The 16,011-nt window shown below is 41.6% G+C and overlaps 1 protein-coding gene across 2 annotated transcripts in view; it reads left to right on the top strand.

Moving 5' to 3' along the window:
* The window catches only part of ECPAS (Ecm29 proteasome adaptor and scaffold), a 67,633-nt gene that overhangs the window by 34,264 nt on the left and 17,358 nt on the right, over positions 1-16,011 (top strand). For both annotated transcript variants that reach the window (XM_042787688.1, XM_042787687.1), the window contains exons 20-32: positions 805-939; positions 3,051-3,216; positions 3,636-3,808; positions 4,301-4,402; positions 5,930-6,053; positions 7,044-7,189; positions 8,282-8,336; positions 9,104-9,218; positions 10,170-10,235; positions 11,568-11,685; positions 13,603-13,770; positions 14,623-14,702; positions 15,444-15,549. In XM_042787688.1, coding sequence (XP_042643622.1) covers positions 805-939; positions 3,051-3,216; positions 3,636-3,808; positions 4,301-4,402; positions 5,930-6,053; positions 7,044-7,189; positions 8,282-8,336; positions 9,104-9,218; positions 10,170-10,235; positions 11,568-11,685; positions 13,603-13,770; positions 14,623-14,702; positions 15,444-15,549 — 1,554 coding nt within the window. The remainder of the gene's footprint in view (positions 1-804; positions 940-3,050; positions 3,217-3,635; positions 3,809-4,300; positions 4,403-5,929; positions 6,054-7,043; positions 7,190-8,281; positions 8,337-9,103; positions 9,219-10,169; positions 10,236-11,567; positions 11,686-13,602; positions 13,771-14,622; positions 14,703-15,443; positions 15,550-16,011) is intronic.

Here is a 16,011-nt window from a genome sequence, read left to right on the forward strand (position 1 = left end):
AATTTTGCTTTGCCAAGTGGAAGGAATGTGTCCAAGGGTTTGTTAGAAGTCAGCTATATGATCTGATGCAAGTTTTGAGTTTAAGTTACAGTTATGTTTCATGAGCCTGACAGACACCATTTCTTATTTTTTGCTTGTCTCATCTTTTCCTTCTTTGTGATGGCCCAAGCCATTCAAAGATTTGAGTATAAATTTTTCACATGAGTGTATTGCATTATACATCAGATTAGTGGCAGAGGAAATATTATATATTGATAGATGACCTGAGGCTTCCCAAATTGAACTTTTTAACAATTCAGGTAATACAAGATCTCTAATACAAAGTGGATAAATTTGCATCAAGAGCTGTGATTTTTCTGGACACTTTTTTATCACCATTGGATTTAACTGGTTTAACCTCTTGAGGGTTTTTTTCCTTCTGAATAATGAAAAGGAAATGGAACCCTCCAGTACCTCAGGAAAAATAGGGTTTTCAGGGGTTTTTTTTTTAGCTCAATATGGATGCAAAATGCGGAAGCTTTTCTCTGAAGACAAAATTTGGCCAAGCATTCAATCAGCATGCTTAACACAGAACCAGTGGGTAGCCCTCTTGTGGCTAGTGGCAGTGTTCCTCCTAAAAGCTGAGCGTGTAATGAGTTCTTTGCTGAATTGAGCGCTTTGTGTCTTACTAGATGATAATGCTGTCAGTTGAGAGTGGTTTCTGCGTTAAGTGCTATTTATGTAGCTTCATGACAGTTGTGCTTATATATTGAAGATCTGTATGAACAGACTGTATAAGAAGCTTCTTTTTAAAAACTCCCACAGAGCCTGATGAACACAAACAAAGAAGAAATGCGTGAGCTTGCAGCCCTGTTTTATTCTGTAGTGCTGTCTACAATGTCTGGAGATGAGCTCAGGGCCTCCTTGGAGCAGCTGATCAAGATGACAAAAGACAACCATGTAACTGTCTGTCTGTTTCTTGTTTTTTCTTGTGTCATGTAACTGATAGGAAGTCTGAATCTCACAGTGAGTCCCGGATGTATTAGCTTTAGTGTAGGAGTAAAATTAGCTAGCTGACTTCTCGTTGGACGGTGAGAAGGGATTTTTGTTGTAGATGAGTGCAACAGATCTTTAAATAAATTAATCCCCAAAGCTGTTGTTAAGGTCAGTAGGAGGGTTTCCTGGAGGCAATTCCCGAGCAAAGCCAGCACTGTCAGGTATCTAACCAGTTTTAGCCAGCTAAATATTCCTCATCCCATTGAGTGGTAATGGATCATACTACCTAAACAGTTTACCAATTCCTTATTTGTGAGCAGCTACCGGTACCAGCAGACCTAAGAAAATTATTAACTCGTTAAATGTTTAACTCCCCCTCCCTTCCTGAGCCACAGCTGCCTCCTGGTTCCTCATCATCTCAGGGACTTGTCCTGGCAGCAGCCTTTGCCAGGTGGGAGCTGGCTTCTTCCCTGCCACCCTCATGGGCTGCTCAGCAGCCCTCTGCTGCTGTATTGCTACATGGTGGGCTTGCCTGCTTTCCCTCCTCCTGCAGCTCCTTCCCCCTCCCATTATCCTTACCTCTGCATTGTGCCACCATGAACATGGAGAAGGAGTCCTGAAAACAATTGAGCAGGTTTCTGTGCTGGTATGTCTTGAATCCTAAGAGAGGGGTAGTAGCACCTTCATGTTATATTTCCCCAAGATGGTTTTATATCAGTCTCTCTGAAGGACTTAACAGGCCACCATTTTACATTGCAGGTAACAGGCTCAAATACTGCCAAGAAGTGATGGTCACTTTATGTCATAATTAACAAACATGATTTATTTTGAGTCTGTGAGCCAAAGCTGTGGCATTGCTCGGTTTTATGTGGGGCACAGCTTCTGCTGTCACGAAGCCAGCACAGGCAGGTGCCAGCCCCCCGCCACTGCTTTCTGCACCAGTAACCCATGAAGCCATGGTTGACCTTTTGCAGAACCTGGCTAAGTCTAAAGAGGGATGTGAACCATGAAACAACAACAAAAAAAAAAAAGAGTGTTCCCATGCACTTTTGGGTTTGAGTCAGTTAGAGTTCTGGCTTGCTGTGCATGTACAAAACCCGTTGAATCAGTACAGCTGGGGGTGGTCGTGGTCTCTAGGGGCTAAGTAAGGACTGCGGTATAAATGGATAGCTGAAGTGGAGAGGAAGGGAAGGATCCATCTTCAGCTGACTTTACTGATGTCAGACCACAAAAAGGAGCAGTCCCTGGTCGCCAAGCTAGGTTGAGGATTCTGTCCTGGCAGCACAGTTGCACTGATACAACTTTCTGCAGGGTTGTGATAAAAAACAGATACATGAACCAATCTGAGTTTTAAGTCCCTGTCCCCTTCCTTTTTTTTTTTTTTTTTTTTTAATTTTCTAATCAAGGTAGAATTTAAGTCTCACAGCCTTATTTCTGCACAAAATCCTTCTGTCAGAATTCACCTCTGGCATTGAGCACCATCATTAGTCTCAGCACCAAATCAGCATTGGAGAAATTTATGTTCTTAACATTTAATTGTAATAATTAGGTTTCACAGTCTATGGCATACCAAACTGTGTAGAGGCATTGCCTTCAGTATTCATAGGTCAAGTGTGTTCTCATTCTTAGCAATGCAAATCTAGAGTAATTCCCCTTCACTGCTTTTTACCAAAGAGCACATTTTGTCCCCTTAATCTGGGTATGTTCAGGTAGAGACAGTGTAGTATTATCTTAGTTCACCTTCATAAGTCTGTACTTACAAATCAGATGAGATGGATTTTTTTTTTTTTTGCCTAGCTACCAAGGAATAGAATTTAGGAATGTGATTGCTGGTGATAAATTCTTAATCTGTCCTCCTAAGATTCTTCTAAATTCTGTTAATCTATTTGAAAAGACTCCATCCATCAGAGAGCACTAGCAATATCAAACTTTATGTTGTTGCATTATGTATTAGAACTCTATGTTCTTCAGGGTGCCTTCTCATCTGGCTTGTCCATATGTGTTTTTAAATCAGTGCTTTGTGCAAAGTGTTACTTTGAAAATGAGATTTTCTGCACTGTTGGTGTTGTCTGTAGAGCCCGGAGGTCCAACATGGATCCTTGTTGGCTTTGGGATTTACAGTAGGAAGGTACTTGGCCAAAGGGAAAATCAGAACGATGGAGCTACATGACATAGAACAGCCAAACACTGCAGTAATGCCGGAACAAGAACAGCTCATAAAGTCGACAACAGAGACCATAGGTAACTTCCTGCCTAAGACTTTGCTGCATGTAACAGTTGTTTTTTCAGCCACCCTAGGCTGAGGACTTTTCTAAGATATTCAGCCCATAGATAGTGTAATCTTGAGTTCACTTTCAGTGATAACACTTACAGCCTGTAAAACTGTCATCTGATTAGATGTATAGACGTATCCCTTTCCAAGAGGAATTAGGTGGACTCTCAGCTCAGACCAACATAGCACAGTTAGGAGCAGTGCCACTGCCTAGACTCCTCTCAGTGTCTCCTTTCACTTTGATTTTGTTCTAGCCTAATGTTTCCTACCTATCTCCTAGAAGAGGTAAATACTTTGCTTCTTGCATGGGTAAAATAGAAGTGCCTGCCTGCACACTGGTAAATAATAATACAAAATCCAAGTCATGCTGTTTTCCTTTTTCCTGTAGGTTCTTTTCTGGACAGCAGCTCTCCATTCCTCGTGGTGGCTGCTTGTACAGCTCTTGGGGAGATTGGCAGGAATGGTCCCTTGCCAATCCCCAGCGAAGGAACAGGATTTACAAAGCTGCAACTTGTTGAAAGCTTATTGGCCCGAATCCCTTCCAGCAAGGAAACAAATAAGGCAAGATTTTCTAGTATTGTTATGATGCTTGTTTGTTTCTGGAATGCTCTGGCCCAAGGTTTACGTATTACCTGCCAAACTCAGCCTCATTTTTTAAAGGAATTAGGTTTATCATTGGCTTTAGTGAGTCAGAACTAGGCTAAGGGTTTTCAGAATTAGGCTAAGAGTTTTCCACTGTTGTCTGGCAGTTGATCGCTTGTGCTTTTTATGATTTTTTGATATTCACAAGGGATGAGAAACATGGATGATCATAATTTTAATTTTAATTAAAGAAAAATGGGAGTATCTTCTTTTACCTGGAAATAATCCTCAAAGGTTTGATCTGTGTTTTGAAAGAGAAGTGCACTGATTTATCTGATAAGTCACTTGCATGTCTAACTTCTGGTACCTTAAGTGAAACTTCAACAAGGGTGAGAAAGAGTGGGTTTAAAGTGTATCTTCTGGACATACAGGAAGGTTAAGTGATGGTGATTTTTTTTGTTTGTATTTAAGATGAAGGAGCGTGCAATACAAACATTAGGTTACTTTCCAGTGGGGGATGAAGATTTTCCCCACCAGAAGCTACTGTTGCAGGGTTTGATGGATTCTGTGGAGGTAAGGCACTATCAATGTATTATTATTCTTTATACTGCAGTGAGTATTTCTATTTGAACACTTTCTATATACTCTAGTGCCAGATTTACAAGGGGAGCTGTCTTTTTGTAATAGTGCTTCTGGGTTTTTTAAAACTGCCTTAAAATAGAGAGCAGAGGTAGGTTTGGGGCTTGTAAAATGCTTTATGCCACAGTTTTAAAACTTGCCAGTTGAGATCTCTGCCCCAGTCTCTGAGACTAATATGTGTTCCCCTTCAGGAGGACTACCTGTATGTATAAAATCTTAAGAGCTTATGGGAATGAAGCTATAAGTCTGTACTTTGGTCTTCAAAAGTACCCTAAAAGTAGATAATATAAATACACCTTTGTTTTCACCTGAACTGTATCAGCTGATACAACTCACTTGAATTAGAAGCTTTGTTTGTAGGAATACATGTATTTGTTCTCAGTCTGAATGCATCAGTGTAGTGCACTGCATTCTTCTGCAGTACTTCAGCGCTGCTATACATATTGCAATATGCCAGAGAACAAAATTGAATAGTCAAGGAGCTTTTCTAGAGTTCTTCATTTACAGCTTGTTTTACTGTTCTTCCTTTTTCATACTAGCATAGGATTCAGTGTTGTAGAAGCAGCTATTGATTATCAGACAGGCTGACTTTGCTGAGCCTCTAATCTGATGTGATCAAATAAGCAAGAATAGCAAGAACATTGTGTACACACACATAAAATGATGTTTCTCAAGTGCTGTGTTTATCTCCTGTAACTGCTTAAGGACATTACAGCTTCCTTTATAAAATGCGTACTTGAAAAAAAACAATTTATCTTAGATTGAAGGAAGCTAAGGGCTTACTTCTCCAAATGCCTGAGCATTTTGTGCTTCCAGGGAGTAAGGAAAGCAATCTAGAAGGTACTCAGCAGGTATGGAAATCGGTTCTTGTGACTCAAGGTTCATCATAAATAATGAAGAAGTGGCAGAATTCTGCACATTCCGTTCCTGAGGGCTTAAGAGAATAGTGGGAAGAGGACAGAGAAGCAGAACAAAGTATTGTCTGAATTCTTTTAATGTGAAAAACAAATTTGTGCATCTCTTAGAGGTGGTCAGCTTCTAGAAGTAATTACAGGAGGAGCTTTTACTGTTGCATACTATGACAAACCCACACTAATTTTCATTAATGACTGGCAGTCATGTTCTGACTTTGTTTTATTTTCACTCTGTCTCTCCAGTTCTTTCCATTCACTAAGTTGAACTTTTGTGGAAACTATCAAATGCTTTGTAGGAGGTACGCTTTAAAAATAAGTGTGGAAATTTTAGCTCTTATCATTCGTTTTGGAGTTTGACACCAGCTCAGTTTCCATCAATTTCAGTGGGTCTGAGGTGCCACATAGTCTCAGAAGCTCACCAGAAGAGTGATCTTACTGCTAATTGGTGCTGAGAATTGGAATTGGGAGAGAGACTGTGGAGTAAGTGCCTAAAGTTTTGGTGTGTGTTTGGTTAGTACTATCAGTGAGGCTCTGCTGTGTTTTTCAGGCCAAACAAATAGAACTGCAGTTCACTGTTGGTGAAGCTATTACCAGTGCTGCTGTAGGAACTAGCTCGGTGGCTGCACGTGATGCTTGGACGGTCACAGAGGAGGAATATATCCCTCCTTCAGGTAGGCCTTCCTCATATAGGAGCTGGGTTGCGGAATGTAAAATCTTAAAGTTCTGGACTTACACTGGGCTCCATAACTTTATTGCTGTGGTGTTTGATTTGTAACAGCGGAAGTAAGAGACATTTTGTGTTTGTTAATGCACTACTCAGTGTTCTGCAATGCTGATTATATGCAGGTCATTTCACCCCTTGATGTCCATCTGCTCAGAGGGTAGAGGACTTTATTTCATGTGCTATTTAAATAGCTTCTTGATGAAATCTAATTCATTGACACTGCATTTGTTTTATTTTTTCATTTCAGTTTACCATGGTGAGTTAGTTTTAGGTTTAATATACGCAAATCTTTTAAAATAGCATTTTGAAGCCTGCACTGGACAGTAGTTGTAAAATTAAATTGCAAGTCTTTTTCCAACAACTCAGGAGTGATGTGATGAAGTGACATGTACATGCAGTAAGTGCAGAAATTGTATTTAAGGACTAAGATTTTGTACCTGTTGAAATACAAGCATGACAGAATGCTAGCTTCAAAACAGGCAGCTGTAAATATCAGCCTCAGACCTGCAAACAAGTGTTTTAATGTTGTGAGAGTGGTCTTAGATCTCTAGTGCACACAAAGCTGTGCATATGCAGAAGGAGGTAGAAGCCTCACCCTGCTGTTGCTCCAGAAATGTTGAGTCCTAACCAAAAAAAATAGTGCACTGAGTCTTACGCATTATGAGTGGTACCTCTTCCCAACTACAGGTTCTGAAACCCTTCTCAGGAAGTAAGGCTAGGAAGACTCTGTTTAGTGTTTCTATTAGGAGAAATACTTTCCCACTGACTCCAGAAAAGGCTTTTCCTAAATAAGCAGAGATTAAAATGTCATCAGAGTACTCATGGGCTGATTAGATTTTACATTGCCACTGCACATTATATTGAAATTAAAGAAGGGTGCAGCTGATTCTCAAAGCTTACCCCCTCCTCTCCACCTTTCTTTCTTTCTTTCATATAGATCTGAAAGTGAATGATGTGGTTCTCTGGGTCCTAGACCTTATTTTGACCAAACACATTATCAGCCCCAACCCACACGTTAGGCAGGCAGCTTGCATCTGGCTTCTGTCGATGGTGAAGAAGCTGAGCACACACAAAGCAATTAAGGTAAGAAATACGGCCTTTCCTAACAGTGTCTCCTTGTCCCTATTTTTGCTTCTCAACTCCTTTCTGTCCCTTCCTTGCCCTTCAGCGCCATTGCCTCTTTTCCCCCAGTGCTGTTGCAGTCCTTTTTGAGGTCTTTTTGAGACATGGTTTATCTTTTGTTACATGGAGAACTTATTGGCAGATGAATGAGGCTTTTTGGCACCTTTGTAAACATCTAACTTGCACCCAAGTCAGAGTGAGCTTAGTGTAAATAGCTATTGCAAGATGAAGTAGCAGTAAATCTTCTCTTGAAAAGAAGAGGTTGGTGTCTGTATAGTTTTTAGGATTTATTTTTTGAAAATATTAGAAGGACATCTAGGAAGGGAAGAGGGGGGAGAGCTAGATGGAATTCTTGAACTCATTCGTTTCACAAAGTTTATCACAACTTTGGTATCTACAAGTAGTTATGATCTGCTTCATGTACTGTATATTTTTGGTATGCATTGATTAAAACCTTGCATTTAGAGTGCTCGTCTGTAGTGAGAGAGTGTAAAAGGTCCTGTAAGAGGACTCAATAAAGCGTTCCCAACCAGAACGTCTTCTCTCTGCATAGAGGTGCTACAGATTGTGATTGGATCATGTTACCATTTTGTACTCAGGTAAAGATAAGTGTTTTTCAAATGTAAGCTGTTACATGTAAAACCTTGCTGCATATTACACTTGTCTAAACAGTGGCCCTTGTGGGAGGTGGCAAAATCCACTAGTTTGGGAATGAAGAAAGGCATCCTTGCACAGAAGATAACCTCACCTGTCTGCAAGCCAGATTTATGACACATTACTGCCATGTATTAGACAAGGAAAATAAAATAAATGGTTTACTAATGGCATGGTAGCTGTAAAAAGTTGGACAAATAGTTGTTATCTTCTGTGAACGTCACTCACGCTGGTGCTTTACTCTCTGGAAAGGAGGGCAGGTCTTGTCATAGATGTAGTTCAAATAGTCAACTCCATTAATACAGTAGCAGCTCTTTATCTGTTAGGACCTTGCCTTGAGACCAGACAAAGGATCCAAAACCTGAGATAAAAGTAATGTGCTTTTTTCTCATTTTGCAGTCTCATCTCAAAGATATTCAAAGTGCATTTGTTTCAATTCTGTCAGATAGTGATGGTAAGTACTATCAAATCTTGAATTTTGGGTTTTGGTGGGATTGTAACAGAATGGAGGGAATCTTTGAGCAGGCAGACAGTTGCCTACACACTCACTATAAGTCAGCATTAAAAGATGACTGTAGAAACATCCCATTACTGATGTAATAGCAATAATTTCTTTTACTATGTGTCACATGTAGAGATAAGAAGCACATTTTTTTTCTGTACTTTGCTAATCAAACACAAATCTTTTTCTGCATTTGCCCATTTAGACTGTAAGAGCAGAAACTGTTCAGTGGTGCTACTTTTGCTCTGCTTTGGGCGGTAGGATGCTTATCACAGAGCTCTGTATGGACTGGAATTCTAAGCTGTCTTTAAACTAGCAGATTTTGGTTTATAGGTCTACTAATGGCATCTGGCAGCCTATCCAAAGCTCACTGAAGTTGAACAGAGTATTATCATTAACTTTGCTGGACTTCAGAGGCCAGCAGTGTGTCAGAATACTTAAGGCTCTTGGAACTTTGCTGTTTCAAAACCTGCAGTGACAATATTAACATGAAGGTTTCACCTAATTTGATGGGGATTATGCTGTCAGAACGAACTGCTGCTTCAGAATGCAAAACTTCTGTCTTTCTAGGCTAGCTCTGCTCTACAAGGGAGAGCTGTAAACCGCAGCACAGAGATCCATTTGCTAGATCATGATTTCGGTTGAATCTTGGTTTTGAAATTTGTATGTTACTTAATTACATGCTTATCTTTAGTTTTACTTTGTAAAATCTCTTGCAGAGCTTAGTCAAGATGTTGCCTCAAAAGGTCTTGGGCTGATATATGAACTAGGAAGTGAACAGGATCAGCAAGAGCTGGTCACCACACTTGTTGATACCCTTATGACTGGGAAAAGGTACAGTGAGCTCAGAACACCGTGAGAGTGTACTCTGAGATGTGTGTCTGATTGGAACAAAAAAGTGCCTCTTATATGGAAGGAGATGTTTTATGATCAAGAGCAAGCCAATATCCATATGGATCCCAGTGTATCAAACTGGGACGTTTCTTATTTCAGCTTAGAGTTTGTTGTGACTGAAGTTGTTCTGGTTTTGTTCCATTCAACAAAGCTTCAAAATAATGATTTGGTCTTGATTCAAGCAGTTCAAACTAGTTGGGGTTTAGTTAGGTTTCCTACTTGCTGCATTGTGTAATTGCAAAGGACAATGACCTCTTGCAGCAAATCTGCACAGTGTGAATGTTGCAGAAGTGGGGACTTGCTCATTTCTGAAATGTACCTTTTGCCGAGGAAGCATCGTTAATGCTCACTTGTCAGCTTTAGCGCAAAAAATGCTGGCCTTACAAGACTCTTGGCTAGTAATTATATTGGTCAGTGCTAGTAATGCTCTTTAACAGTGTAATCCTGTCTAACCTGGTGTGGGTGTGGATACTGTGAATGACAAAAACCTAGGTTGGGAGTGTGGGGATCCAGCGGTGGTAGACATGAAGAGATCAGATGAATGGAAATTGGATGTTTTCATTTTGAAGTAGAGATTTGCTGTTTATTATATGGCTTGTGTCTAGGCAGAAATAAAAAGTCAAAACACCAAATGATGGCTTTTTACCTTCTGATTGCACAGCAAAACCCTTACTTTCTGCAGCATCTCCTTAACGTTACACACGATACAGGTTAATGAGATTCCTTGCAGTGTGTGTGGCTTTGCACACCTCTATGTTTTTTGTGGGATTGGTACTGAAAGAATGGGAAGTTAAGGAGTTAATAAAGCAAAACAAATTACCTTGTTTGTAGTGTGCAGTCCATTCAGGGCTAGAGTTTGGTAGAGCTAATCCTGGACGTCTTTTCTACTAGAGCCAAACATGAGATGACTGGAGAAACTGTGGTGTTTCAAGGTGGCCTGAGCAAAACCCCAGATGGGTAAGTTAACTGGCAGTCTCAATGACAGACACACAACCAGTGCTGAAACAGTATTCCCTCACTTACAAATCGGCTTTCTGAGTTTTTTGTTCATTCTTGTTCTCTAAGTTACCCTAACTATTTTCTTGTAGTACAGTTAGGGTATTCACTTCTCTCTGTCTGCTTTGGGCTGTGTTTTGATAATAGCTGTCCTGGGTTGAGTGAGTGGTGGAGTTTTTTGGTGGCAGGGGAGGGGGCTATCAGGGCGTCCCCCTGTGAGAAGCTTCTCGAAGCTCCCCCAGCTCCACGTCAGCTCCACTTCTGTTTGGGAAATTGAGCCCATCAGCTGCGCCTCTGCGATAACGTATTTAAGAAGGGATGTGGTGATGATCAGTGGGACTTGTGAGGAGGAGTTGCTGCAGCTGCATGAACACCAAGGTCAGTGGAGGAACGGAGGAAGAAAGGAGGGGGGAGGTGTGCTGGAGCAGAGACCCCCCTGTACCCTGTGGTGAGACGGCAGGGCGGCCCCCCCTGCCACCCATGGAGATCTACGGTGGAGCAGACATTGATTTATGGCCTGTTGTTCCTGCTTGGATTATCAAGGTTCTGTGCCCGAAGAAGGCCGGGGTCTCATGGGAAAAGGCAGCCCCGTTGCTGTAATTCAGTGCTGGGAGGATTGCAGCATGCGGGGGAGTCCCACACCGGAGCAGCTCGGGAAGGGCTGCAGCCGTGGGAGGGAATCCAGTCGGAGGAAGTTAGTGACCCATGACGGAGCAGTGTGGGGAACGCTGCAGCCCATGGGAGGAACTCATGTCAGAGAAAGTTTGTGGAGGACTGTCTCCTGTGAGAGGGGGACCACGATGGAGCAGGAGGAACAAGTTCTGGACACTCCCCTCACCGAAGATGAAGGAAGTGGCAGCACTGACTGCACCCCCCATTCCCTGCCCCTGCGCCACTGGGGGAGGAGGTAGAGATATCAGGAGCAGAGCTGAGCCCGGGAAGAAGGGAGGGGTGAGGGGAAGGTGTTCTCAAGATGTGGCAATGCTTCTCACTGTCCTACTCTGTTAGGTGTTGTTAGTGGCTGTAACAAATGTATGTTCCTTTTCTCTCTTCCCCTAACAAGTCTGCCTTTTGCTTGAGCCCATAAAGGGGGATTTTTTTTCCCCACCCCAGTCCTATCTCGAACCCCAAGCCTGGCTCTCTGTCCCTTCTCATTGCTGGAGGGGATGGGAGAGAGAGCTGCTGCGTGGTGGTTGGCTGCCAACCAGGCCCAAACCACGACAGTAGCTTTAGCTATTACAGCATCTGTGTAGCTAAAAATAGTGACACTGATTTTGCTTTTGCTTTCCAAAGTCAAGGCCTTTCTACCTACAAGGAGCTTTGTTCACTGGCTAGTGATCTCAATCAACCTGACCTGGTGTACAAATTCATGAATCTGGCTAACCATCATGCCATGTGGAATTCTCGGAAGGTAATTTACTGCTTTCATACCACTTCAGTTCCCACTGTGAGCTCTGGAAACAATAACTGCATTTCTCTAGCTGTGATTATGTGATACATGGATAACTGCATGTGGAGGCCGTTTGTTGATGCTTTGATGTCAGGTCCAGTGCAAATTTACCAGCCTGAGAAACAAGTTGAGGATTACTTAAAGTTCTTCCAACAAAACATTTGTATCACAGGGTTCATATCACCCTACATTCCCCTCTGAATCAACTGTGATCCTTTCCTTTATTTTTGAGTGTGCTTAGAGGCCAGGTCTTGATGTGTTCAAACAGTGAGATATTTTCAAAACTGGATGAATTTTCAGGTGCCAGAGAAAGTGAGCTTTGTTATATAAAAAGGCAGAGCAAAGAGTATTCAGCAACAAGTTGCTAAAAAGCCAGTTGACAATATACCAGTTTAGTCACTGTTGTCAAAAGGATCCCTTTTTTACTGAAGTCTTGATATTTTAAAGCTACCGGAACATCTGGCAAAGCCAAAATACTATTGTATCTACTTCCTGCCAAAAAAAAGTAGCATCATAAATTTGAAGATTTAAGTAAACTTTTCAGAGCTTTAGCTTGGGTATTTTTTCACTGGCTTCTCATAAGCATGGAAGAACTTTTGTCCCTGAAGAGCTGGCATAGCACCTTCCATGTGCTTTCATGCAGAAGGCCCAGGTAGCTGTACCTACTGTATTGCACTTTTCGTGCTCCTTCATGCTTGCTAGCTGAGGTTTTGAGTCTCTGGCAACACCACTTAGTGCAAAAAACAAGCCCCATCATTAACTTTCATACAGAGTTTGACAAGTCAGCACATCTCTCAAGATTCTGTCTCTTTGCAGTGGGACTTCGGAAGTATGGGAGCATAGTTAGGTTCCTGACCCTCGTGGAATTTCACCAGCCAGGATCAGTCAAGAAAATCCACTCAGCAACTGTAGGTTGAACTCTGGCATTTGAGGAATTTGCAGAATCATTTAAGTTGAAGCGGAGAGCATCTGAAAGTCTGTGCTCCAAACCTCCACACGAGAGCCAGGCAGAGCAAGCTGTTCAGGGCCGTGCAGATGATGCTTTCCTTTTCCTTATACTTTCTGAAACCTCTTGCTTCTCACAGCAGTGGTCCCAACTGACAGTGTCTTCACTACTCTTCTAGACTAATGAATGAAGACAGCACATCCTGTCTTGTGAAATCACTAGCATGGGGTTTTGAGTGGCAGCTTTTAACACAGCAAGTCAGGAGACATGAAGTCGTTAGAGGCAGTCACTGCTCTGCCTGTACTGAGCAGTTTCTTTTTGGGCTATCCTGCCAAATCCCATGGAACTTCACAGGCAAGCATCAGTTGCTGTGTTAGAATTGACAGTGGACTTGACAGTGTTGGTGAAGAAAAGAATATGAAAGAACACTTGAGTTTAAAGTAAATAGAGATGCAAAATGATAATCCCCAGAAATTTCAGGTTGTAGGGCTAAGGTAGAGTTGTTTTATTTAGTTTTTCAGTTCCTAAGTTATTCTAATTCTTCTAAATGCAGGAGAATTGTAGGAAAGCAGTGGCCCAGCCTCACTGCTTTTTCCAAGAAAGAATCTTTTGGAACATATGCAAGTCTTCACAGTTTTATTCCTCTACCACCACTTTTGCAAATGAGATCAATTGTTGTCTTGAAATTAAGGTTGGAGAGAATGAAGTTTTGAAGTAGTATATTGTCTGGTCAGTGTGGTTGTATGCTTGAGATCACTGTGGTACTGTAGCATTGATGGGGTGGTTAATTCTGATACCACTGCAGTCCTTCTGATTTGGTCTAAATTTAAACTGTGTCAGTCAACTTTGCCACTGGCTGTGGTGTGCCCAGGAACAATAACTGAGTGAACAATGAGATTGTTTCAACAAATCCTCTTTTGTCATTGTTTCAGGGAGCAGCTTTTGGTTTCAATGTGATAGCTGCCAAGGCTGGAGAGCAGTTGGCTCCGTTTTTGCCCCAGCTTCTTCCCCGGCTCTACCGTTATCAGTTTGACCCCAACCTGGGCATTCGACAGGCAATGACCAGCATTTGGAATGCCTTGGTCACCGACAAGTCAACGGTGAGTGAGCAGCGAAGTGCAGAGCGGTGGGTTTGCAGCTAGCCAGCAGCATCTCAGAGATCCTCATGGGACAGTTGCATCTCATGAGAGGAGGGGCTGTGCAGAAAGGGGTGAGCTATTGTCCTTCAGAGAAAGACGTGTTTGAATGCATGGATGACCTGGGGGACGTGCAGAGGTTTTGCACTGCTTCTTACATGTGAAAGGATATCCCAGACTTGTTTGTGTGGCAGTGTTAAAGTTTATGATTTTCTTTACTTAAGTGGGGTCTTTGCACGCTTCAATATTGCCTTGATACTGCTTATGAGAAGCTCCTCAGGAATCCTTATGGCCTAAGACGCCCTTCCTAGAGCAAGAACATCTAAATATTGCTCAGTTTTTAAGTGAGAGGAAGCCCATGGAAAGATGCTGTTCCATCAGTTTGAGGGAACTCCTCCCAGACAGGTTTCAGGAAAAAGAGATAGCCTTGCTTTGGCTCTGAAAGGAAAGAGTTTGCAAATCTTTCCTCCTAGCAAAGCTGATCTTACTGTGAAGTCATTTGTTTTGATCCCTCATCAAAGCACAACTGCTTCTCCTGTAAATACGTTTGGTGCTGTATCTAAACAGTTCAGTTGATAAAGCACTGTGGGACTTCCCTCTTATCATCTCTGTCACAGCATTAAGCCCTGAAGCAGTGCAGAGAAAGATATGTCTAAGTCAAGTCAGAGTACGTTTGCACAGGTTCAGCTCTGGCAAGCATTAATTATCTGCTGTGGCTGAAAGCAGGTTTATTGTCCAAAAGGACCTTTTTCAGAGTACAGAAAAACTATGTGTGGGCCATGCTTGTTTCATGAATTTTCCTTTTTTTAATAATAGGTTGATAAGTACATGAAGGAAATTCTTGAGGATTTGATCAGTAACCTAACCAGCAGTCTGTGGAGGATCAGGGAATCCAGGTATTGCTAAGAAAAGTAACACATTTTTCTTTGAGCTCCCTTATTTTGTCTTCTTTACCACAAACTTGTTAACCTGAAAAAGTTGAAGGGGGGAGAGGACACATACTTTCATCAGGATAGAGCCCCATCTTGCAGTCTGCACTTGAAGTATGATATGATCTTGTACCTATTTGCTTTATTAAGCCTGAGATTTTTTTTATTGCCTATAGCTTGAGCATGATGCTAAACATTCTCTGAAGGAGTTTTCTGTTCATGAAGTTCTTGCCTATCCTTGGACCTGAAATACTGCTTAATGTTAGAAAATCTTGGCAGTCTGGCCACATACTTACTTTGCAGCAGGCTGCCAGTCAGTATAGCATTTGTATAAACTGCTTTTTGTTTATAATGGCTTGTAGTTATGCTGCACTGAATAGACCATTTTGTTTTGTTTTTATCCTATACTTACAGGAAAGAAATCTGAATAATTTTGTAGCTGGAATATTTGCAATAGCAATTTTTACCACAGCATCTTTTCTTACTTGCTACCACCTGTTTCAGATTTCACCTGACTGGCTGAATGTTTTTTTTCTCTGCCAAAGGAGATGTTCTTATGACAGTATGGATTTAGGGTTTGGGGAAGATAAGGAGTGTAAACGGTTCTCAGTTTTTATAACCATTTACTTATATTGATAAGCATATCTGTATATGCAGCTATATCAGTTAAGTACGTCATGTAGAGGAAATAAAATTCCTTGTTTGCAGCTGTCTGGCATTGAATGACTTACTGAGAGGAAGACCTTTAGATGACATTATAGAGAGGCTTCCAGAGATCTGGGAAATCCTATTCAGAGTGCAAGATGACATTAAGGTAATGGAACTGATAATTGAACAGGAATCTTCAAATTAAAGTAGTGATCAAGCTCTGAGAGAGGTTTATGGAGAGGTTCTCTTAAGTAGTCAAGTTGAAGCAGATGAGAGTTTGGGGTATTAAGCAAAATTCAGGCCCTTTGCAGTTAAAATTTCCATACCACCTTAGAAATTCTTCATATACATTTCTCATGTTTTTAAGTGTTGGTTTTCATCCCTGCTGTGCTTGTTCTTGATGGTTCAGCATTTTTCCTGGATATAAAAGAATTCCTATGTATTTGCTTAACTCTCAAGCATAGAAACATTTTATTTTGGGCTGCTTGTGTGCTCAAATGACTTGCATATATGAAGTCAGAGGACTTGTGTCCTTCCAGGTTTGAGGTGCACTCTGGATCCAGACTTCTCTGCACAAACTTAAGCAAGGCTGAACTGTTTTCCAAAGTATTGTGTACCAGGAAGTTGC

This window comes from Tyto alba, unplaced genomic scaffold, assembly GCF_018691265.1.
Source record: "Tyto alba isolate M040663 unplaced genomic scaffold, T.alba_DEE_v4.0 Super-Scaffold_13, whole genome shotgun sequence".
Lineage (NCBI taxonomy): Eukaryota > Metazoa > Chordata > Aves > Strigiformes > Tytonidae > Tyto > Tyto alba.